This window comes from Gracilinanus agilis, chromosome 2, assembly GCF_016433145.1.
Source record: "Gracilinanus agilis isolate LMUSP501 chromosome 2, AgileGrace, whole genome shotgun sequence".
Lineage (NCBI taxonomy): Eukaryota > Metazoa > Chordata > Mammalia > Didelphimorphia > Didelphidae > Gracilinanus > Gracilinanus agilis.
In genome coordinates, this window is record NC_058131.1 from 666,109,503 (window position 1) to 666,134,416 (window position 24,914).

Sequence of the window (24,914 nt, forward strand, 5' to 3'; positions counted from 1 at the left end):
GCCACCATGGTGAAGGAGCAGTTCCGCGAGACGGATGTGGCCAAGAAAATGTGAGGAGGGGGCGGGGATCGGAGGTCACGATGATGGGACGGGGGTCAGAGGTTACGCCAGAGGCGTGTCACTAGTGATCACCCCTCCCTCCATTTTCCGTTGCCTTTTCCGGCCTTCAGGGCGCTTTCCTCACCCAGACAGAATGAACTGGACGCTCTGGTCCGGTGGCGTTATGCCCATTTTACAGATTGGGGAAACTGAGACCCAGAGGAAATACTGCCTAGCGTGGGCATGCTCCCAACCACCCCACTCCTGTGCCTTGGGAACTGTGGACCAGCCTCCCCAACGTCTTAGGGAGATAGAAAACTGCACTAGGTGCTAGTGGGGAGACCCGAGTTCGAATCCTATCTCCGACACGCCCTGTGCCTCAGTTTCCTCCGCTGTAAAATGGGGGTAATAGTTATCACGCCGGACCTCCCAGCGTTGTTGTCAATCAACAATCAATCCATCAGCTTTATTAGGCTACTGCTGTGTTGTGCGGATCCAGTGCAGCTGTTTGTAAAGCGCCCACAGCGTCCTGCGGTTTGTGTGCTTGTGTCCTGACACCCCGGTTTCTGATGCATGAAAATAAATACGGAACATCACCTAAGAAACCGGGGAGCCGAAGTAGAGTATTCCCCTACCAGCTCTTGCTTCCCTTATTAGAATTTTAGCTTCTCCAGGCCAGGAACCAGATTCAAGTCTGGAAGCATTTAAGTGCCAGTTTTGTGCCAGGCTAAGCACTGGCGATACCAAGAGGAGCTCACAGTCTAGTGGGGGAGGCAACTTGCAGGCAACTAGCACAAATATGTAATAAATGGGGAAACACAGGAAGAAATGAACAGAGGAAGGCTCTGGAATTAAGAGGGCCTGGGGAAGGCTTCCTGCACGAAGCAGGTCTTTATTTGGGACTTGACAGAGGCCAGGAGGGTCAGTGGGGGGAGCAGAGGAGAAAGGGAAGGGGCAGGCCAAGGAAACCTCAGAGTCCAGAGATGAGGGTCTTGTTCATGGAACAGCCAAGATGCCAGTTCCCTGGATTGGGGGATTGTGAAGGACTTTGAAGGCCAGAGATGCTAGGGAGCCCCTGGAGTGAAGGGGTCTGGCCTGTGCTTATAGGAAGATCAGTTCCAACAGCTGAGTGGAGTGGACAGGAGACAAGGCTCCAATTTTATATTGTGCTTCAGAGTCTAGCCTAGAGTCTTACACTCAGTAGAAGTGTAATAAATGCTTATTGGTTAGTTCATCATCAGAGACTGAAAGAGAATAACCCAGTTTTGGCTCTTATCCCCCCCCAGCTGTGCTCCTGAGTCCTGGTGTTTGTATAGTTATCAAGTCTTGCTACATTGAAGGCCCTGTGCTGGGAACTGGGGAAAGAGGGGTAATGGGAGAGCTTGTACACAAAGGCAGTCATGCACATACACAGAGTCCTGGAGTCAAGGACTTCCATTGCCACATACTGTCTTTTTGACCTTGGATGCATCACTTACCCTCAGTTCTGCAGCTGTAAAATGTGAGTAACTGGCAGCTTTCCAAGACTGCTTCTAGATCCTCTGCTTCTACGACAGTCTCAGGTTCCAAGTCCTTATGATTTAGAGGAATCACAGTCACAGTCATCCATGTCTACACAAGTAAACCACACAGAGGTTAGAACAGGATAGGAGAGATCCAGTGGAGACAGCCAAGATTGGGTGAGAGGATGGGGGATAGGGATGCAGTGGGCAAAACCATGGAGCAGTGGGGAACAGGGTGACCGCACAACATAGTCATGTAATGACTACTAGTCTTGTCTGTCTTGAGCAGAGTAAGAGGAAGGGAGTGAATAGTATAAGCTACATCTTCAAGTGTGTGCATTCAGACAAAAGATTGATTATTAGCCCATCACACACACAGCAGGAACTCAGCTCCTGGTACCTGGCCCTTAGTACTAAATATTCAGGGGAATCTTTTCACTATTAAGATGCTTAATGTGATTTGAAGTATTCTAAAATGTTTTTTTCTATAAGAACTGCTCACACCATTAACTATCATGGATTGAAATATTGAACTAAGATTTTCATAACATCCATCATCTTACTGTTTGTTGACAGATGCATCTGTTTCCTGGAATTCACTGGGGCTTGTTTTAATCATATAAGTTAGTTGCCTTGATCAAAGAGCATTTTTGAGTAACATTTATTTCTTATGAGAGAATTATGCAGGAATGTGTTTTTACTAGTGTCTGTCACATTGAAAATATAATTGTTATTTCACTTTTTTTAAGTCTCCTGAAGGGAATTTGAATGTTCAGTCTCAACAAAGCATGCTTTTTTTTGGCAAATGATTCTAATATAATTCTCACCTCCTTTCTATTTTAGAAGCCACATCTGTTTTGGAATGAAATCACCTGAAGAAATGCGGCAGCAGGCTCACATCCAAGTTGTTAGTAAAAACTTGTACAGTCAAGACAATCACCACTCTCCCCTGCTCTATGGAGTTCTTGATCATAGGATGGTAAGACTACCCCTCCATTCTCCTATCCCATACCACTGTAAAAATAAAATTAGGTGAGCAACACAAGGCACAAGGAACACTAAAGAGATTTGTTTATGAAAAATAAATAATTCATTTAAATATATATATAAAAGAAAAAGGATTTCTAATTCTACGTGTTTCTAACTCCACTCAAATAAACTGCCAGGCCCCTCAAGGAACTGCTTCTCCTGTGGTTCACAGGCTACGCTAATCCTCCCTGATCTAACTAACCAAATTTATCCTATTCTAAATAAACCTAACCACTCTAACTCTTAACTTCTCCTTTAAGTTATAAAGATAACCAAGGCTAGCTGGTTGAGTCTCCACAGGAATCAAGTTAGGACTCTGAGTCTGTCAAGACTTAACAAACTCAGAGTTCAAACCAAAGACCAGGTTTTGTTTGGTCTTTTCACAGTTTAACCAATCTATAGACAGTAACAGATAAATGAATAGTGTTTCCCAAGTTGGAAAAGAAGACACTCCCCTCCTTCAAGTCTTTCCCTCAGACCAAGATAGAGAGAGGCAAAGATGTTACCTTCTCTAGCCCTGAGAGAGAAAGCAGCTGCGTGTGGCTCTGCTGACTGCCAGAAGCCCCTCCTAGAATGCCACACCCAGAGAGTGTAACTGTCATAGAAATAACGGTTATAACTGCCACCAGTTGAAATTAACATTCAGCTCTATTTGAAACTCCAATTCTTCCTCAAGCAGCTTCTCTACTTCTTATCTCTAAACTAATAAAACAATACTTATTCTCTAATATCATCCTTATCACACACACACACACACACACACACACACACACACACACACACACACACACACCCTTGCCAGTCCCCTGAGACGAAATTTGCTTATGAAAAATGGTTCATCCAAGTGTTTAGTGTCCCTTCTGAGAATGACAGTTGTAGTGTGGACCTCTGTCTGGTCAGTCCGTAGTTAAGAATTCCACTGTCAGAACATCCTCCAGGAATTTCCCAACTCAGAATATTGCCTATCTACTTCTTTCACAGTTGAATCCCCCTGTTTATCCCCCTGGTTATCAATAAGACCGCATTGATTTATCCCATCTAACTGTTTTCCTTGAAGCTTTTTGGTGGATTCCTTTCTTGAAAATGGGCTATATTGTGTCCTCGTCACCTGTCTCATCAGTCCCTGGACTTGCCATCATGATTATAAATTTGAACTCATTTTGGAGCTGATCTTGCTGACTGATGATCTCTAATTCCTCATCTGAATTTCTCTTTGAGACCCAAAGACCACTATTGCTGATTTTCTGAAAATATTTCCTTCCTTTTCTTCTCTCTTGAATAAAAATCAAGTGTTGTTCCTTCAAGGGCCCTGTTTGCCTTCTCAAACAGTAGAGATCTCCCTCCCTTCCTTCATCTTCAAATCACACACACACCAATTTTACTTAATATGCAAAGGGACCCTCTGGATCTCCATGGGCCATCACAGTGCAAAAATGTAGAAATTATAAGTGAGGTCAGGCTCCCTTAGGCTGGGAGGCACAAATATCATAATGAGATTCCATAGCTTTTCCATTGAATAGAGCTAGAGCAGTCATCAAAGATATTTTCAATTTTGTGCTATTGCTTGCTATATTGTTTTGTATCTCCCATAACACCTAGTATAGTACTGAACACATTGTAAATTGAATCAGTGAAAAAAAATTTTTTTATTAAACCCCACATGGCAAGTATTTTCTCTACATGTAGAAAAAGAAGTCAGTCTCTTTGAATGAGCTCACATTCTAATAAGGAAATACAATATATATGGAACAGTTTGACTAGAGGACCAATGAAAAGGCAGTTCTAAAGGTATAGCAGAAGGCAGGTGGCCAGACCTAGGATTCCTTAAGGCCAAGGGGGTATCTGCTCCAGGGGCTATGGAATCAAGAGAGGGCTGGCCTGTCTCATTGATGGCAAAGTGGATTTAAGGGGCAGAAGAGAGAGGGATAGGTTATAGGAGTGTCCAGCCAAGATGGGGAAGGAAAATAGGTATATTTGATTACTACGTTAACTGACATGAGATGCATATCAGCTTTATTTTTCACTTGTCACCTTTGGTTCATGTATATCTGTGTTTTATTCAAAGGGTACAAGTGAGAAGGATCGTCCCTGTGAAACCTGTGGAAAGAACTTAGCAGAATGTTTGGGACATTATGGATATATTGATTTGGAATTGCCATGTTTTCATGTGGGATACTTCAAAGCTGTTATAGGTGTTCTACAGGTAAATTGGTAAATTTATGCATATTCTGTGGCATAGGTCTCTGGGATGTAAACTCTAGAGACATTGAATGAAAAAGGGTCACGAGGGATATTAGATAAGTTTTGACTAACTACTTAACTTTTTATGCTTTATACTAAGATACTCTGATAGAAATTATTATTTGAAGAATAACTTTATTTTTAGGGAAATGATATCCTGTTTTTGTTTTAATTTCCTTTTGTTTTAATTTCTTAAAGATGATCTGCAAAACTTGCTGCCACATTATGCTGTCCCAGGAGGAAAGAAAGCAATTTTTAGATTACCTGAAAAGGCCTGGTCTCACTTATCTCCAAAAAAGAGGACTCAAAAAGAAAATCTCTGACAAATGCAAGAAAAAAAACACTTGTCATTATTGTGGAGCTTTTAATGGTAAGTATTCTGCATTGGTTAAAACTGCTCCCTTTCTTCCATAGAATGATAACAGTTTGTATTTAAGGATTGCATGTTTTAGATAAAGACCAAAATAGTAAAACCTTACTTTTTTTTTTTTTTTTTTTTTTTAATATCCTTACCTTCCTCCCATCTCTAGACCTGGCTTTCAATCCCTTGAGCCACCTGCCTACCAAAAGCCTTACTTTCAAAACCAAAACCATGACTGAGAACTTCATTGGAACATAGAGAAAATAGCATAATTCCCCACCATTTTTCTGAGGAAAACCCACTTTTGACTTACCCAAAGTCTAATAAATACCACCCCCTTGAGAGACATGGGGTTGCCAAAAGCACAGATTGTCATTTGAGTTGGTGGGTGAACCCAGGGGGAAGAGGAGACTGCTGCTATCCTTTGTTAGACATTCCTAAGGTCTCTATGGAATATGACCCCAGCAGCCAATATAGAAATGAAACAGGTAAAAGTTCAATATTAGCTGGTAAAATAGTGCAAGATAATATTACATACAATATCCCAGAATCTCAGAGTTTGAAGAAGCCTCATCCGTGTCCAGGCTTGGCCATACCTAAAATGGAATCCTTACTTCAGCATGTTAGACAAATGGTCATTTTGTACTTAAAGGCCTCTAGTGAGGTGGATCCCCTCAAATTTTTGAATGCTTATAATTTGGCCTCCTTGACAGCCTTCCCTTTATCAGTCTTTCTTTGACTGATCAGCAGAGACCCAGAACTGATCCCCAAACTCCTATGGTCCTTTAGCCAAGGCAGCATAGAGAGGGGACATCTTCTCACCCTGGCAAAGCCACGCTCCTCTTAAGGCACCCCAGAAACACAGTGGACTTTTTCACTGCCAAAACACATTGATTGACAAGGTACTTGCAGTTCATCAAAACCCCCAGATCCTTTCTAGACAAACTGCATTCTAATACACTTCCCTTAGTTTTCTGCCTTCATTTGTGAAGTAGAATTTTGGAGCCCAAGTTTGAGATTTGATTTTTATCCTTATTCCATTTCATATTGCTGCCTTTGACCCTTGGCTCCAGCTTGTGGAGGTCTTGTTGAATCCTGATTCTGCCTTGTTGAATCCTGATTCTGCCATCTGGTGTCTTAGCTTTTCAACCTATTTGCTGTCCTCTGCAGAGCTGTTCATTTTGCTATCTAAGGATAACATCTTAGACTTGATAACATAAATCTTTAATAAAAATGTTCAGTAGCATAAAGCCGTAAGAATTCTGTGCACTAGAGACCTCCTTTCAAATTTATACCAAACTACTCTTTGAGACTAGTCATTGAGCTAATTTTAAATTATAACAATATAATCATCTAGCCTAACTCTGCCTTCTCTTCTAAAAAGGTAGCTACTCTCTCTGGTTTCTAGATTGGTGGATATCTTTGGGCATTTTCTTCCTTTTCTTTCCTTCTTTTTTTTTTCAGTGAGCAAAAAAACTGCTTTCTCTTCCTCCTGCTCCCCACCCCTAATTGAAAGGAGAAAAGCTAAATGCTTGTAACAAATATGGATAGTTAAGCAAAACAAACTCTCACATTGGCTATGTCCCCAAAACATGGCTTCATCTGTGCCCTAAGTATCACCTTTGTGTGAAGAAATGGATAGTGTTTCATTCTCTAGAATTGTGGTTGCCATCAGCTTGATCAAAATTCTTTACTTCCAGAGTTTTTTTGTCTTTACAGTGATATTGTTTCTATGTAAATTGTTCTCCTGGGTTCGCTTCATTCTGCATCAGTTCATCTGAGTCTTCCCAGGTTTCCCTGAAACTGGCCCCTTTATCATTTCTTAGAGCATAGTAGTATTAATGATCATGTGTCATAGATTCACATTCCATAACTCATTCAGCCAATTGATGGACACCCCTTCAGTTTCCAGTTACTTGCCACCACAAATATTCTTTTTTTTTTTTTTTTAATATTTTTAAACCCTTAACTTCTGTGTATTAGTTCCTTGGTGGAAGATTGGTAAGGGTAGGCAATGGGGGTCAAGTGACTTGCCCAGGGTCACACAGCTGGGAAGTGTCTGAGGCCAGATTTGAACCTAGGACCTCCCTTCTCTAGGCCTGGCTCTCAATCCACTGAGCTACCCAGCTGCCCCCTACCACAAATATTCTTGCACTTATAGGGCCTTTTCTTCTTTGTCTCTTTGTGAGGTAGACCTAGCAGCAGATTGTCAAGTCAAAGGACATGCATAGTATGATAGTTTTGGGGACATTGTTCCAGAATCCTCTCCAGAATGGTTGGCCTAGGTCATAGCTCTACCAGCAGTGAGTAAAAGTACTTGTTTTCCCACAGACCCTCTAGCATCTATCATTTTCCTTGTTTGTCATGTATGCCAATCTCATGGGTGCCAGGTGAAACTCCCCAGTTGCTTTAATTCTAGCATTTCTCCAAGTATTAGTGGTTTAGAACTTTTCTCCTTCCCTTCCCCATTTGGCTATAAATTGTCTGGACATCTTCAGAAAACTGCCTGTACGAAGCTTTTGATAATTTGCCAATGGGGGAATGATTTCTTGTAAATTTGTATCAGTTACTTAGACTGAGACCTTTATTGTAGAACTCTTGCAAATTTTTTTTCTCAGTTAACTTTCTTATCTAATTTCAGCTGCATTAGTTTTGTTTTTTAGTTAAGATTTATTTTAGTTTAAATTTTATGCAATTAAAATTGTTGATTTTATCTCTTAAAATCCTCCTCTATCCCTTATTTGGTCATGAACTTTTTTTCTATCCACAAGTCTAAAAGGCCATCCTTCCCTTGTTCCTCTAACTAGTTTAAAATCTACAACCAACCCCTACATCAAGTAAATTAGCCATTTAAATCTATTTTATTTTGCTAGATGTGAAGTTTGGTCTATACTTTTTTTCTGCCAAACTGCTTTCAAGTTTTCCTAGCAGTTTTCGTCAAGTAATGACTTCTCTTACACTAATAGTTGGAATCTTTTTATCAAATAGAAAGCTATTTCATTCATTTACTTTCATATGTTATATACTTAATTTGTTTCTCTAGTCAACCGTATTTCTTAATCAGTATCAGATTGTTTTTCATTATTACTGCTTTGTTGTAGGATTTGAGATCTGGTACTATTAGGCCGCCCCCATCCTTCCCACTTTTTTTTTTATTTCCCCTAATTTCCTGACCTTTTGTTCCTCCAAATGAACTTTATTATTTTTTCTAGGTCAATAAAGTACTTCTTTGGTAGTTTGATTGGTTTGACACTGAATAAGTAAATGACTTTAAGTAAGATTGTCATTTTTATTATATTGGCTTAGCCTAACTGAACAATTAACATTTCCCCAATTATTTCAGCCTAACTGAACAATTAACATTTCCCCAATTCTGTAAAGAATATTTTATAGTTGTATTCGTTTAGTTCTATGTGTGTCCTAGTAGGTAGAACCTCAATAATTTTATACATTCTGTAGTTATTTAACTGGAATTTCTCTTTCATTTTGTTGTTAATATTCAGAAAGGTGGATATATTTTTTGTATCTCCAACTTCCTGAAGGTAATCATTGGATGAGTTCATTCCCTTTTCCTTTGAAAGCCCTTTTGAATAGGTTTTCATAACCACAACAAGTACATCTTCTCCAGCCTTTGTTAGTTAAGAACAGTCTGTTCTTGGCTCAGGAATGTTATTCCTTTTTTAATCTATTGCCCAGTGATTAGGCTTCTACTTGCAAGGGGCTAACTTCTTCAACAAATGTTCTTTTCCTAGATCCACTTTTCTCCTATTCATCTTTTGCCTTGATGAAAGTACTACCCAAACCTCATTTTGCCCAAGACTGTCATCTTTGACTGCCCTGTCTAGGTTTCTTCTAGCATATCAGAAGGCAGTAGTTTGTCTAGCTGGACAGACTCTGGAGAGACAGTAGGCAGCTGCCTCAGTGCCCTTTATTAAGGAGTACCCAGCCCACCTTTCTCCTCAGCTGCCTGGCCCTTCTCCAAAGGGCACTCTGCTTCCTCCCTGCATCTAAAGAGGCTTCTTCTTTTTTTTTTTTTTTTTTTTTTTAAATTCTTACCTTCTGCCTTAGAATCAATACTGTATATTGGTTCCAAGGCAGAAGAGCAGTAAGGGCTAGGTAGAGGGAGTTAAGTGACTTGCCCAGGTTCACATAGCTAGGAAGCGTCTGAGGTCAGATTTTAACCCAGGACCTCCCATCTAGGCCTGGCTCTCCATCCACTGAATCACCTACCTGCCCCCTAAAGGGCCCTCCCCTTCAGAAATAACCTCAGGTTTACTTGTGTCAATACCTTTCCATTGATCCTCTTGGTGACCCCAAGTCATGTTTCCACACTGCCTCTAAAAGTTCCTTTGCTTCATCTTCCTCCCCCCACCCCCCCAAAGCATGGGTTCTCCTTATACTGGTGACCTTGGATGGGGAAAGATGCTTTTCAGATCCCTTTGACTTCTCCTCAGGGAGGCCAATCAGCAGTCATTTGGATCTGACTTCTAGAAATACCAATGGTGCACACTTGCTCTTCCTCACCTCAGATCCTTCTTGGGCTCCCTTGTCACTGTCATGGCATCTTCTTGTCTCACCTGCCTTGGTCTTCTGACAAGGTCTTGTGGAGTCCTTAAAAAGCTGACAGCTAAGGAAAGGAGTATCACTAATAGTCAGCTATACCATGCAGCAGCTACATGGTGAGTGTATTTGTTATGAAAGAGGTACTGAGGAAAATATCAAGAAGCAACATTTTTTACTGCCTTGGAGGGACACATTCCTATTTTAGGTTTTTAAAAAGATGACAGCTAATGAGAGGGAGAGAGACCATTCCAGACTTGGTGGACAGGCAGGAAATGTGAGTTGTAATAGTACAGTTGAATAGATTTGAGCCAGTTGAACTACCATAGCAAGAGTGTTGATAAATGGACACAAAAAAAAATCCAAAAAAGGGAAGGTAATAAATAGTCCCCCCTGTATTTTGTCTTGTCAGGACATAAATCCTATGTTGAATTTTTAAATGCTCAGGATAATGTCATTTTGAATAATATTAGAACTAAATAGGGATATTTGTTTAACTTGGAGATTGAAATTGGGGTGAGGGCAAGGTGGAATAGATGTCCTCAAATATTTGAAGGAGTGTTATCCACAAGAGGGATTAGTCTTATTCTTTCAGCATCCGTTAGGACTCATAAGTAAAAATTACAAGAAAGTTTATTTTGGCTGAGTAAAAGGAAGAACTGTCTCACAATTAAAGCTCTCAGAAAGTGAAGTAGATGACCTTGAAAGTAAACACTTTAGGGCAAATATTCATCAAGAATATCTCTATAGTGGATTGACAGCCAGACCTAGAATCTGGAGGTTCTAGGTTCAAATCTGGCCTCAGATACTTCCTAGCTGTGTGGCCCTGGATAAGTCACTTAACCCCCATTGCCTACCCCTTATTATTCTTCTGCCTTGGACCCAATACATAGTATTGATTCTAAGGTGGAATGTAAGGGTTTAAGAAATATATCAATATCATCACTTTGAACTCTGCACATCTATTATTTCCATCATAAGACTCACTGACTTCACCTTCACAGTTTTGGGGTTGGGAATTTTATTTCATTCATTCATTTGTTTATTTTCATAAAAATGGAAAAGCTTTAACTGTCAAAATCAAACTTCTTCCCAAGTTTTCTGGTTACCTGTTTTATTTTGATGAAGAATGTGAGAATAGCAAGCAAATCTGCACATGAATGCAGGTGCTAAATATGTTTTCTCCAAGGTTCCATTTTAATCAGTTTCTTATTTTCCACCTATGGTGAAATTATGTTGTCTAAACTAATAGATAACCTCTCAGATTCTTCACTTATCATTCAAGGGTTTTTTTAACAGTATAGCCTTTAATATAATTTGACCTTTGATCATTGAAACATTTTGACATTTTTATTTTTTCCTCTTATTATTATTCATGTGAATTCAGCCAGAAAAGCATAACTTAATAGAGTTTTAAAAACCAAAATTCATTTTGTAGGCACTGTGAAAAAATGTGGCTTGTTGAAGATAATTCACGAGAAGTACAAAACCAATAAAAAAGTAGTGGATCCTGTTGTATCCAATTTCCTTCAGTCATTTGAAACCGCCATTGAATATAACAAAGAAGTTGAGCCCCTCCTAGGGAGGGCACAGGTGAGTCTGGTGCTGTGGCACTGTCTTGGGATGTGAGCATCTAGAGTATCTGTTGATGTCCCAGTATCTTACTCGCTGATACCCAGGCAGTGAGTAAGAACTTTAAATGAATTTATTCTCTAACCAGTATATTTAGTACTTGATAGGGAACAGGCTGAGGACAAGGGTGAGGTGGAGGATAGAGACTAGGCCATGGAGTCAGGAGCCCTTCAGTGTCCCTTGGAAAGTCCCATGGTCTCTCAGTGCTCAAGGCAAGGCTCTTTGAAGACTAAGTTGCTGGTGGTTTCAGTGGAGGAACTTTCCACAGAGAATATTCCAAAACCAATGGTCCCAGTCTGGACCCTCTTGTGAACTGTCCCAGTTGCCATCATGTGCTCCTGTTCACACCCCCTTTATTTTCTATTCCTTTCTGATAAGGACGCTGCTGAATAAGGTGCTTATAACTTAGCAACCTTGGAGCACATAATTCACTGGTTTCAACTGAAAAAGTAAGATTCCCTCACATATAGAGAGTTTTACTCTAGAGCAGTAAAGTGTTGTCATTGCCTCATACCAGCAATTGGAGAGGGTATATATGCATTGTACTTTGAGCCAAATAGACTTTTTGTTACAAGCCTTTACAACTTGAAGGAACAACAGAGAGTGTCTAGACCAGTGATGGCAAACCTTTTAGAGACTGAGTGCCCAAACTGCAGACTGCATGTAGGGGAACAGCCCCGCTCTGTATCCCTCTGGTTTTCTAGTAATGAACTCTGGTGAATTCTATGCTGGAGTGATGGCACATGTACCCACAGAGAGGGTCCTGAGTGCACCCTCTGACAGATGTGCCATAGGTTCACCACCACAGATCTAGACCATTCCTCTCATTTTTCTCATGAAAAAGTTGTGGCCCAGAGGAACAAAGAGATTTGTATTAATTATTTCCTCTTTGCCAGGTTCCAGAGTGGGTAAGCAGCTGGGCTGCGATCTGAATCCTTGTTCCATCATCCCTTCCAAAACCATCTCAGGGCACTTTCTTCCCTTGTCAAATGAATCTTTCTAAAATATAAATTACCCATTAATTTTGTGACTCCTGGGCTTAAGTAAGAATAGTAGGGCTCTATTGCCTAATTTATCAAGCCTAAAACCCCTTCCCTTTTAAGGTGCTCCATAATCTAGCTTTCCCCTCATACCATTCTGTCCCCTTATTTTGAACACAAACCTGCCTTTCTAGTCAAGTCACACTCTCCCTTAAGTGCCATGCCAACTCTTCCCTCTTTGGCCTTGCTTAAACAAAGACACATGTCGTCTAGTCTCAGATTCTTGCTTTCCTTCCCTTTACCAGTCAGATTCCCACCCATCCTTTAGCCATATTTTTTTGACCAGATAGATACTATATCTTCTGCCCTGTTCACATCCTCTCTAGCTCCTGGCATGGTCCCAGGTATATATGCAGTTGTGGGAAGCCAATAAGAGAATAGATAAAAATCAGAGACCCCTCTTTTGACCCCTTTTATGATCCATACCTTTTCTTATTGGAAAAACATTATAGACTTATTGAAAAGCTTTAACTTCCTAGCAAACCAGAAGGTACAGAGTTAACAAATTCTCTCCTTGATAATTAAGAAGCCTGAACTCTAAAAAATATATTACTTAGACAATCAAGGCCAGAAACAGACAAAGCTAGACAAGACTTTATCTGACCAGGTGCAATCCTGTAAATCAAGAGTATAGGACTCAATTTGTTTAGGATCTCTATGAAATATATTTCTGCTCCCAGAATTAACCTCCTACTAATTGGTGGTTGGAATTTGGCCTTTGACCCTGGACCTATCTCTCTACTTTTTAGACTTTAATGAGTTTTTGTATAATTTGTAACCCCTTCACAGCTGTGATTTTTTTCTCTGTGCTCTTTGTGTGAAACCAGTATATATTAAACTCAAGACTCCATGGCAAGTTGGAGCAGTTATGAGCTAAACATTTAGTCTGACTGTTCTCATTCCATCCAATGCCACTAAATGCCACTCAGAACCCCCAGAAATATAGAGCTGGCTCTCTATATGCAGTATTGGCAAAAATACTTGTAAAGGATGATTGGTTTACCTTTCCTTACTTAATGGATTCTGTGAGAGGGGTATCATTTCACCACAGCTCAGTGACTGATGTGATTGCACTTAATACTGAGCAACATTACTTCAGAAGTTCATTAACTTCTCTGTGAAAGAACAAGTAACTATTTTCTTCATGTTGCAAGACTGAGAAGATTAAACCTGATACAAAACTTTGAACTCCTTGAAGAAATGTTCCATACAGAGGTATCATCACCCTGATGTTAAATTTATCCAGTAAACATTTAGATATGTCTTGAAGCCTATAATCCTTCCTTAATTTTTATCAGCCCTAATTCCCAATTTTTTTCTATTTCTATCCATTATGCTCAGATCTTTTTTTTTTTTTTTAGAGAAATTTCTTCCATGGTTACATGATTCATGTTCTTACTCTTCCCTCCACCTTCCAACTCCCCTCCCCCCATAGCCGATGCACTTTTCCACTGGTTTCTTCATGTGCCATCTATCAAGACTTATTTCCATATTATTGATAGTTACATTGGTGTGGTCGTTTTAAGTCTACATCCCCAATCATGTCCACCTCAACCCATGTGTTCAAGCAGTTGCTTTTCTTCTGTGTTTCCTCTCCTGTAGTTCTTCCTCTGAATGTGGGTAGTTCTTTACCATAAATCCCTCAGAATTGTCCTGGGTCATTGCATTGCTGCCAGTACAGAAATCCATTACATAAAATTGTGTACAATGTTCTCCTGATTCTGCTCCTTTCACTCTTATGCTCAGATCTTAAATGTACAAATATATGGTCTATTTCACAGTATTGTACACTTCACTGGGATAAAAACCACATCTTTTGCTTCTTTTTCCCTGTACTATGTCTAGTATTTGGTTCTATTTCTAATAGACACTCACTAAATATTTCCACATCATTAGACCAAGATGCCAAAGTTCACATATCATAAACACTTTCTCCCTCACAGTCATTATATTTATAGAAAACCAAAAGAAAAGTGGAATATTTTTCTGCAGTCTGAGATACATTTCTTTCTTTTTTTTTTTTTTAAACCCTCACCTTCCATCTTGAAGTCAATACTAAGTATTGGCTCCAAGGCTGAAGAGTGGTAAGGGTAGGCAATGGGGGTCAAGTGACTTGCCCAGGGTCACACAGTGAGGAAGTGTGTGAGTTCAGATTTGAACCCAGGACCTCCCATCTCTAGGCCTCGCTCTTAATTCACTGAGCTACCCAGCTGCCCCCCTGAGATACCTTTCTGATACTATGGTTACATGATGATTTGTGTAGCTGTTCACCTTAAAATAAGTTCTCATTTCTTTCAAAAAAAAATTATAATTTACAACTTGGTACTTTCTAATTAGGGAAGTTCACATCTAATTTCTTACTGCTGTTTTTTTTTGTTGTTGTTGTTTGTTTTTTTTTACCTCTAAATAAATGATATAAGAGATGGATGAGAAGAAATGAAGTAGTCAGAATTGAGAGGCTGTGGCATATTGATTGATACAGGTACTTCTGACAATTGCCCCTAACACATGATCATTTTTCTTTTGCAGGAAAATTTGAATCCCTTAGTAGTCCTGAACTTATTTAAAAGAATCCCAGCTGAAGATATTCCTCTCCTTCTAATGAACCCAGAAGCAGGGAAACCCTCTGACTTGATTCTCACACGCCTTTTGGTGCCTCCTTTGTGCATCAGGCCCTCTGTTGTGAGCGATCTGAAGTCTGGTACTAATGAAGACGACTTGACCATGAAACTGACAGAAATCATCTTCCTTAATGATGTTATCAAAAAGGTTTGTGCTGCACATTTGTATTCAGAGAGAGAGTGTGTTTCTGTGTTACTTGAACAATCTGGAAGGATTAGAACATGTTTATATAACACTAGAAATTAGTGTACTTTTTTTTAACCCTTACCTTTGGTCTCAGTATCTATTCTAAGACAAAAGAGCAAGGGTTAGGCAATGTTAGGCAATCAAGGTAAAGTGACTTACCCAGGGTCACACAGTTAGGAAGTTTCTGGGATCAGATTTGAACCCAGGTCTTTTCCTGACTCTAGGCCAGGCATTCTATCCACTATGGACCCTGAAATCATTGTACTTTTACTTATGCTCTTCTGATTTTTAGCATCGGATATCAGGTGCCAAAACACAAATGATCATGGAAGATTGGGACTTCCTACAGCTCCAATGTGCCCTCTACATCAATAGTGAACTCTCAGGTATACCTCTCAATATGGCACCCAAGAAATGGACCAGAGGTTTTGTTCAGCGTTTGAAAGGGAAACAGGGTAGGTCTTATTTTTTCTTCTCTTTTCCAGTTCGATAACATGTACATTTATTATGAACTTTCCATTTGTCGGGCACCAAGTAGGACATTCAAATCCAAATAAAAAAGGCAATCCCTACTCTCAAGGAGCTTGTATCCAAATGGGGGAACTGGAAAATAGAGAGTGGTAGTGTTAAGATTAAAAATGATAAAGACTGATATAATAAGAGAAATTAGTGTTTAATTAAAGCCATAGCCATGTAGGTAAATATATATATGACCGCGCTTATCTTTTAAATTTACCACCGGAGCCCATCCTGTCCCTCTGGTACGCCAGCCAGTCACTCTGCAAAACCCAGAAAAAAGGCTTTCTCTAGGCCCTCCTCCGAATTTAAATTTCCCTATACGTGGGGACGCTGGACGTCCCCACGCCCAGAAACCCATAGGGATCACGGGAAATGTATTCTCAAAGTCCCCATGTGTCCATAGGGAGTCTGCTAGACATTTCCAAATAGCACTTCCCTGAATTCAAAACAAACAGTAGTATGGTAGGTATCTGGGCAAGGCCTGGTGACTAGGGAGCTAGTTGTACAGTCCAGAGAAAAGAGTGGAACTGAGAGGGGCAAAGGCATTTGCAGGAAATATAAGCTGTTGGAGAAATGGTGGGACAGCACCTTGAGTTTGGGATGGGAGACCAAGGCTGGGAGCTAAGAGAATGTTAATACTTCGTTAAATAGTATGTGCCATTTCTTTAAGAGCCAAGTTGGATATATGAACATATACCAGATAGTAATTATAGTTGGAAAAAAGAACCCACTACGTAGACTCGAGCCTTTCCTGTATTTTTATTTATTAAGGTCGTTTTAGAGGAAATCTCTCTGGAAAAAGAGTAGACTTTTCTGGCAGGACAGTCATCTCACCTGACCCCAATCTCCGAATAGATGAAGTAGCTGTGCCAGTTCATGTGGCCAAAATATTAACGTTTCCTGAGAAGGTGAGTATGCTGTCAAGCTGCTTACTTGTTTTTCTTTTAAGAAGTATCTACTGTTTTGTGCTCAAGGGAAATATCTGGTGGGTTTCAGAATGACATGTATTATTGTTAACTCGGTATGTTATACTCATAATAGGGTACTTTTAATAATGAACTAGATATATCTGTGGAATAATACTGGGAAAAGGTAATGCACTTCCTCCCTGGTTGTTCATAATTAGCTCTAGACCTAGAAACATGTTTGAAAGAGCCTACTAAGAATCCATATCACTTAGTTTCTCCATTAAAATTGCTGGAGTTTTCTTTGGTACCAGTCTTCATATCATGCAAAAAAAAATGAATTTGTGATTGCTGGAGTCATGCATTTAACACTTTTTAGTAGCAAAAATATACAATAAATGTTTCCCTAAACAATTTTGCCCACTTTTCAAGGAGTTCAGGTAGTGAACTGCCTGGGGGATTCTTTTTTTCCTAATTATTATTTCCTTAGACCAGTGATGGGCAAACAACGGCCCCCTGAAATGTCCTATCCGGCTGCGTGACATTATTCCTAATCTGACAAATACAATGAGTAGGATACAATGCAATGAAGCTTCGAAAGAGTTGCCTTAGAAACAGACTGACAGATGAGCATCCTTTTCTTTGGCCCCCTCTTTAAAAAGTTTGCCCATCACATCACTGCTTTAGACCGTTCATAAAAAAACTCAGAATTTCTTTTTTTTTTTTCCTTCTCATGTTGTCCTTCAGGTAAATAAAGCAAACATTAATTTTATGAGGAAACTTGTTAGAAATGGTCCTGAAGTTCACCCAGGAGCCAACTTCATTCAGCAACGACACATGCAAATGAAAAGGTACTGTCTTTTGATTAGATTTTTCTGCCTTTTGATGTCTAAAGTTTTATAACTGAGTTGTTATAATATTCAGCCACAGAACTTAATTTCATAATTTGGAATTTTCTATTTCCTCATTGAGTCTCATGAAATTTATGCTATATTTGCACTTAAGAATTTTTTAATATTGAAATATAATGATGTTAGTGCTTTATTTGCCCTGTGACAAAAAATATATCATTTACCATCTTTGGCCTTTGAATATTGTAGCTCAGTTATTCAGTTGTGAATTTTTTCTTTTAATTCAAACAGTGAAAATATAATAGTGTATTAACTAGTACAGAAAACCTAATTCTTCTGAATTCTTATATAGTCAGAACATGTTTCATTTGCTTAGCTTTTCCAAAGAGGACGCACTCCAGGCTACTTGTACTTTCCTTTTCGGAGACTTCATATATGAAAAAAAATCATCGAAGGGATAAGCCATTCTTAGTTATCTCTTAAGCTTTGATTTTGGGGAGAGTGAAGGGTCTTCCTCAGAAAGCTTGATTTTTGTCCCAAGGTTTCTAAAGTATGGAAATCGGGAGAAGATGGCCCAGGAGCTCAAGTTTGGTGACATCGTAGAGAGACATCTCATAGACGGTGACGTGGTGTTATTTAATCGGCAGCCATCACTACACAAATTGAGCATCATGGCTCACTTAGTGAGTATAGGGTTACTCTCTATTTTCTGTTCATTGGAAGCCCTCTTGGAATCTCAGCACATTTTCAAAACTTCCCTTCCCTTCCCTCTTGTTTTCTGAAGCTTCAATTTCTCTTCAGTTCTGTGAATCTTGACAACACAGTATTATCTTGAGGCAGTAAATACAGTGACTAGTTAAAAAATGTAATTGGAATGATCTCATGGATCAAAGGGCATGAAAGAAACTCTATGTATGAAATACCAGAAAATTCACTTTACTTCCTGAAATTTTTTATTTTAATAAGTTCAGAAGCCATGGTTCTTGAAATAATTTATCTTTTTAGTACTCCTTTAACTAAGACATTAGCTTCCTTACTTACTTTGTAATTGGTTTCAGAATGACAGTGGTAATTTTTAAAGAAGATTTAAAGGGGAAGATTTAAAGTGCAACTTTAATTCATAAGATATTTACAAACATATCTTTGAAGAAGTTAAATTTGTAAACATAACATAAACTAACATGTTTTGTAAAGGGTTTGCATAAGCAACCTTTTAAAGCTTTTGGGGGGAGAATTGGGTTTTTGAAGTAGATGATGCAAAACCACAAAAAAAGTAGTTTTAATATATTTGTAGAATTATAGTTCAGTGGGTGGGGTGAGGCTGTTGGGATATTTTAAAACCCTTACCTTACCTCTTAGAATAAAATGAGTATTGGTTCTAAGGCAGAAGAACAGTAAGGGCTAGGCAGTGGGGGTTAAGTGACAGGGTCACATAGCTAGGAAATGTCTGAGGCCATATTTGAACCCAGGACCTCCTTTTCTCCAGGTCTGGCTTTTTATCCACAGAGCCACCTAGCTTCCCCCCCCCACCCCCCAGGGTGGAAGTGTTTTAGTTTTTTATGAGTATTTCAATTATCATACCAAATAATGGCAAATTCACATTCCATTTTAATTTAATGGACCTCCTTAGACCTCCTTGAAAATTGCTACTGGGAATTGTGATTTAGTAGGAAGAATGCTGGATTTGGAATATGAAGACCTAAGTTTGTGCTTCTTGTGTGTCTTGAGCAATGCAGGTCAAGCTCTTTGAGTGACCCTCTGTCTCTTCAACTGTAAAGTGATAGGAGTTGGACTATATGAACTTCCAGGTCCATTCCAGCTTTGAACTTTTATTAGAGTCCTACAAATGAAAATGTTATATAACTAATCTCTGTGACTAATAAAATAGCCAGAAATCTATTTCTGAGAGCCATAGCATCCCATTCTTTAGTAAATCATTTTAAGATGAACTCATTTAGTCCAAAAGAAAAATATCCACATAGATATTTTCCTTTTTGTAGGCAAGAGTAAAACCACACCGAACCTTCAGATTTAATGAATGTGTCTGTACACCCTACAATGCTGATTTTGATGGAGATGAAATGAACCTTCATTTGCCTCAAACTGAAGAAGCTAAAGCAGAGGCTCTTGTTCTGATGGGGGTAAGTGGATGCCAATGTTTGTCCAGAAGTGAAGAGTAGTACATCTTACCTGGAAGACCATGACTTTTTGGCATGGACTCCTTGAAAGGTTTCCCTTGGAAACAGACATTAATCCAGGGAAGCCACATAGTTTATCTTCCTAGTTTACCAATTAATTGGTTTTAACCTTTAACTCTTCTTGTGTCTTCTCCCTATGTAAAATTGATTGGTTATATTAATTGTAAACCATGGTCCACACTTGGGTGTTAGGATTTGGAAGGTTATCAGAAATAACATTCTTCTTCCTCACCCCCATCATTACAGATGGATTTCTCTGAGAAAATATAGCAAAATGGCAATAAAGCTTATAAAAGCCAAATTTTTCTTTGCTGTAGTTCAGATCTATGATTTCATTGAGATAGGAACTCCTAGAAAACTCCCTCTCCCAGTATAGATCATCTACTCATAGTCTTAAGAGACTTGCCTAGGACTCTTAAGAGGTTAAGTTATTTGCCCAGGATCACAGTCACACACACTATGTGTCAGATGGAGTTTGAACCCCCATCTTCCTTTCTGATGCTGGCTCTTTGTCTGCTGGGCTGTGCTTACTGCCTCTTCTCATCTGTATGTCTTCATTTATAGAGTATTATCAGGAAATAAGATATTCCATATGAATTAATTCTCCATATAACTTAAATATGTTCTTCTAACCTCTAATATTGTTCTATTTGAATGGTTAGAACTTATTCCACAATACATGCTATGCTTCTCTGCCTTCTAAAAGAATCTACTATGATAAGAACTTTTTTGATGATATTTTAATCATATTGCCATTAAGCATTACTTATTATCTAGTGATGCCCTCAGAAACCATTAATCTATATAGATTTTTTTCAATCCTTCACAAAATGGCTCCAAACTACTAAGGTATATAGTTCTTAAGCCTTTTTTTCCTAGTGTTACCTGGTTCTTCCTCTCTAAGCTGCCCTTTGTACCTGCCTTTAACAGCACCCGCTTATCCTGTCATGTTCTGAACTTTTAGCCACACTTTCCCACTAATAGACATTACATGATTCTAACTGGCTGCTTCTCATTCACTGTAGTCTGAAGAATGAGATAATTAAGCTTGTTAGTCTTGTATCTAAAAAGAAGGTAAGTAAGACTCCAAGTAAAGGCCTTAGGGACTTGTCTGTGATTAAAAAGCACATCATGTCTTTGTGTTCGCTTTTGGAGTTCTTAGCTATGGCCTAACCCCAACCCAAATTAAGGTCAGGAGCAAAGGGACCTTGAGATAAATGAGCTAGATAGGTGTTACTATTTGGAAAACTGGACATTTACTGTGCTTTTCTTTTCTTTTCTTTTAATCCTTACCTTTCGTCTTGGAGTCAATACTTTGTATTGGCTCCAAGGCAGAAGAGTGGTAAGGCTAGGCAATGGGGGTTAAGTGACTTGCCCAGGGTCACACAGCTGGGAAGTATCTGAGGCCAGATTTGAACCTGGGACCTCCCGTCTCTAGGCCTGGCTCTTAATCCACTGAGCTACCCAGCTGCCTCCTTGTGTTTTTCCAATAGGGAATGTAACATAGATTCTAAGCAATTCCAATAACTAAGACTGATGCCTTTGTTGTAGGAATAGTCCTTGCTAAGAGTACTGTAGATAGCAGTATTTCATTATTCAAAGAATTGATTTGGGGGGGATGTTGCTGAGATGTAGATGACAAGTAGTTAAGCAATATGGGAAAAAGAAAGCGTTCCTTTTGTAAACCCTTTGAGGAATTGTTGCAAATGATTCTAACATTGGGTGAATTATGATGTGCTTGATCTTTGACTCTTTTAGACAAAAGCAAACCTGGTAACACCAAGAAATGGGGAACCACTCATTGCTGCTATTCAGGATTTCTTAACAGGTGTGTCAGGTGCAGTACATTTGGGAGAGGAGGGGGAACTATGCCTAAACATATATAATAATGTAAGCTGTTCAAAGAGATTCATTTTTCTAAAAACTATTTTCAGAATAATGTGTATTTCAAACATAGGTTCAAAGAGCCATCAAATGTTTGAGCTAAAACAAACTATACAGGTTATTCTTACTTCCTCATTTTACAGACAGGGAAACTGGCCAGTTGAGGGAAAGTGATTTGTCCAGTGTCACAAAACTAGAGAATGGGTGAACTAGTGCTGAAAACCAAGTCTTGTGACTCCTGCTTGAGTGTCTTAGTGGTAGGGGTAGTTATTAAGTATATCCAGAAACAATCTTTGCCAAAATTTTGCATTTGTTTTTCTTCACTTATTAGGAAAGTATTTTGTAAAATGTAAAGCAAGGATAGCTGGGTGGCTCAGTGGGGTTGAGAGCCAGGCCTAGAAACAGCAAGTCTTAGGTTCAAATCCTCAGACTCTTCCTAGCTGGGTGACTCTGGGCAAATCACTTAACTCACATTGCCTAGCTCTTACCACTCTTCTGCCTTAGAACCAGTACATTTTATTCTAAGTTGGAAGATAAGGGCTTTAAAATATATATATATATAAATAAATAAATTGAATGAAATGTAAAGCACTATATAAATGTCAGCTGTGTTAATTAGTAGGTTTATCAGTACAGATGCCTCCAGTATTTTTTCTTTTAGTGACTTCCAAAATTTATCTTTAAATATGATCAGCGTATGTTGTTTTGGATGTGTTTTGTTTTTTTTTTTTTTTGCTAACTACTACCTTTTATATTTTAAATACTTCTAGGTGCCTATCTTCTTACACTTAAAGATACTTTCTTTGATCGAGCTAAAGCTTGTCAGATCATTGCTTCCATTCTAGTTGGTAAGGATGAGAAGATTAAAGTTCGCCTTCCACCCCCAACAATTTTAAAGGTTGGTTTCTAGAATTGTTGACTCTTGTATGCATTTATTGTTAGATTGTATATAACCCAAACCTGTAAAGTAGATCTGTAGCTGATCACACAAGGATTTGAACCTGAAGCCAACTTCACTGATGTAATAATAAATTCATGATTTCTTTATTTCACAAAATGTGATAAAGAAACTCTTTAAGTTGATGATTCTTTATCCTGATGTTTCTTATTTTCAGCCTGTTACCCTGTGGACTGGAAAACAAGTCTTCAGTCTCATCCTTCAGCCCAGTGATGAGAATCCTGTGAGAGCCAACCTTCGAACAAAGGGCAAGCAGTATTGTGGCCGTGGAGAGGATCTCTGTGTTAATGACTCCTGTGAGTTAAGCTAACACTTGTGTTTTATTTTATTTATTTGTTTGTTTTAAGCCCTTACCTTCTGCCTTAGAACCAGTACTGGTTCTAGGGCAGAAGAGTGGTAAGGGCTAGGCGATGGGGGTCAAGTGACTTGCCCAGAGTCACACAGCTGGGAAGTGTCTGAGGCCAGATTTGAACCCAGGACTTCCCATCTCTAGGCCTGGCTCTCCATCCACTGAGCTACCCAGCTGCCCCCAACACTTGCGTTTTAATATGTTCAGACTAGGGAGGGGAAAAGGATCAATGTTCTTCCATTTCAAATATTAGTTTGAAAGGGAGACATTTTAAAAGTTTTTCTGAGCCCTTAGACATTTCTTTTTCTTTTCTTTTTCTTTCTTTCTTTTTTTTTTTTTTTTTATTTGCATTCCTGCTATTAGACTACCATACTGCAAGTCTTTATCTTGGAGAAGACTACAGAATTACATCTCACAGTTAACATATTTTTCACAAAATACACAATTGTCATAAACATCAACAACTTCTTAATGCTTACCTACCAAAAGTCTGGAATTGAAAGGACAGTATAGTTTATGATATTTGTGTTCAGTAGGTTTAAGTTTTTTTTGTTATTGCCTAAAAACAGGAATTGACAAAGATTACTCTGTGTATTTTCCCGTGATTTTCAGGGGCTTCAGTTCAAATGAAAGCAAATTATAAGCCTTAAAACCTAGGCTTGAGCTCAAATTGCATATTGTTAGCACACATTACTAATTAAAAAGAAAGGAGTAGGAAGAATCCTGGGTTTGGAGTCAGAGGATCTGGGTTTTATTCTGCTTATTAGATGTATGACCTGTGTCTCTGGGAGTCATTTCCTTCATCTGAAAGATGGAGGGTTCGGCAAGATGTCTCACTCTGCTATCACTAAATCTTATCATTCTCTGTGGCCTTCTCCATTAAAGCCTTCACATTCACACTCTGCTTCTTCCAGCCAAGGATTTGAATTTTATGTCCTAGGAAGGTTGTCTGAGAGTCACCTGCCCTCTCCTCGCTCTAAAATAACAATATTTTGAAGGCTTCTGGAGAAATCACACCATGTGATCTTTGAAATGTTGGACTCTCTCCTTATCTGTTTGTGGTTCTTCTTTCCAAGTTTGGTCAGTAGAATTGCTTTTAGTTTTTAACAAACTGGTCAGACCATAAAGTCCTTTTCTTCCTCCCCACACCAAAGACAACTTCTGAGAACACTCTGGTCTTCTTGCAGATGTGACCATCCAGAACAGTGAATTAATGAGTGGCAGCATGGACAAAGGAACTTTAGGATCAGGATCCAAGAATAACATCTTTTACATTTTGCTGAGAGATTGGGGGCAGACTGAAGCTGCCGATGCAATGTCCCGGCTCGCTAGGCTGGCACCTGTTTATCTGTGTGAGTACTTAAAAGTCCCTCATAGGAATCAGTGTGAATAACAAATAATTCACACATTAAACCTTCACACTGGAAAGCTAAATAAAGTGACAAATGGAAAGCTGCCGTTCTCACTGTTTTAGCAGTGTTGCTTTCTTCAAAAGTGAACTTGGATAAATTATTCATGTCTGTCACTAGAATCAGCTGAACATTCACTTATTTCTCTCTAAATCTGGATTTACCTCTTTTTAAATTGCAAGATATTCTGTGAATTAATGACTGCATAGTATTTCAATAAATAAGATCCATGGTATCTTTACCTTCTTTTCTGCACTGTAGCTAACCGAGGCTTCTCGATTGGGATTGGTGATGTCACACCAGGTCAGGGACTGCTCAAAGCCAAGTATGAATTACTGAATGCTGGCTACAAAAAATGCGATGAATATATTGAAGCATTGAATACAGGCAAACTGCAGCAGCAGCCTGGGTGCACTGCAGAGGAGACATTGGAGGTGAGGGGGTTGAGGATTCATCTCTGCTTCTATTTGGTACATTGTAGACCTCTGTTTGGTGAATCTAGTGGGTAGGAAGTAGGTCTGTTAGGTTAATGATTCTGAAGAGACACAGTACAGCTGAAGAAGCACTGTTCTCCAGTGGTCATTAGACCTGGATTCTAGTCCTGACTCTCAGTTATAGCTTTGGGCTAT

At 39.1% G+C, this 24,914-nt stretch overlaps 1 protein-coding gene across 1 annotated transcript in view; it reads left to right on the plus strand.

Annotated features, from left to right (window-relative positions):
- The window catches only part of POLR3A (RNA polymerase III subunit A), a 55,804-nt gene continuing 30,890 nt past the window's right edge, over positions 1-24,914 (plus strand). Inside the window, exons 1-16 of the mRNA XM_044662796.1 lie at positions 1-50; positions 2,385-2,520; positions 4,636-4,773; positions 5,010-5,181; positions 11,171-11,325; positions 14,934-15,173; positions 15,505-15,667; positions 16,503-16,639; positions 17,384-17,487; positions 18,029-18,170; positions 19,488-19,628; positions 21,444-21,513; positions 22,340-22,467; positions 22,685-22,823; positions 24,064-24,228; positions 24,547-24,719. Coding sequence (XP_044518731.1) covers positions 7-50; positions 2,385-2,520; positions 4,636-4,773; positions 5,010-5,181; positions 11,171-11,325; positions 14,934-15,173; positions 15,505-15,667; positions 16,503-16,639; positions 17,384-17,487; positions 18,029-18,170; positions 19,488-19,628; positions 21,444-21,513; positions 22,340-22,467; positions 22,685-22,823; positions 24,064-24,228; positions 24,547-24,719 — 2,247 coding nt within the window. The 5' untranslated portion in view covers positions 1-6. The remainder of the gene's footprint in view (positions 51-2,384; positions 2,521-4,635; positions 4,774-5,009; positions 5,182-11,170; positions 11,326-14,933; positions 15,174-15,504; positions 15,668-16,502; positions 16,640-17,383; positions 17,488-18,028; positions 18,171-19,487; positions 19,629-21,443; positions 21,514-22,339; positions 22,468-22,684; positions 22,824-24,063; positions 24,229-24,546; positions 24,720-24,914) is intronic.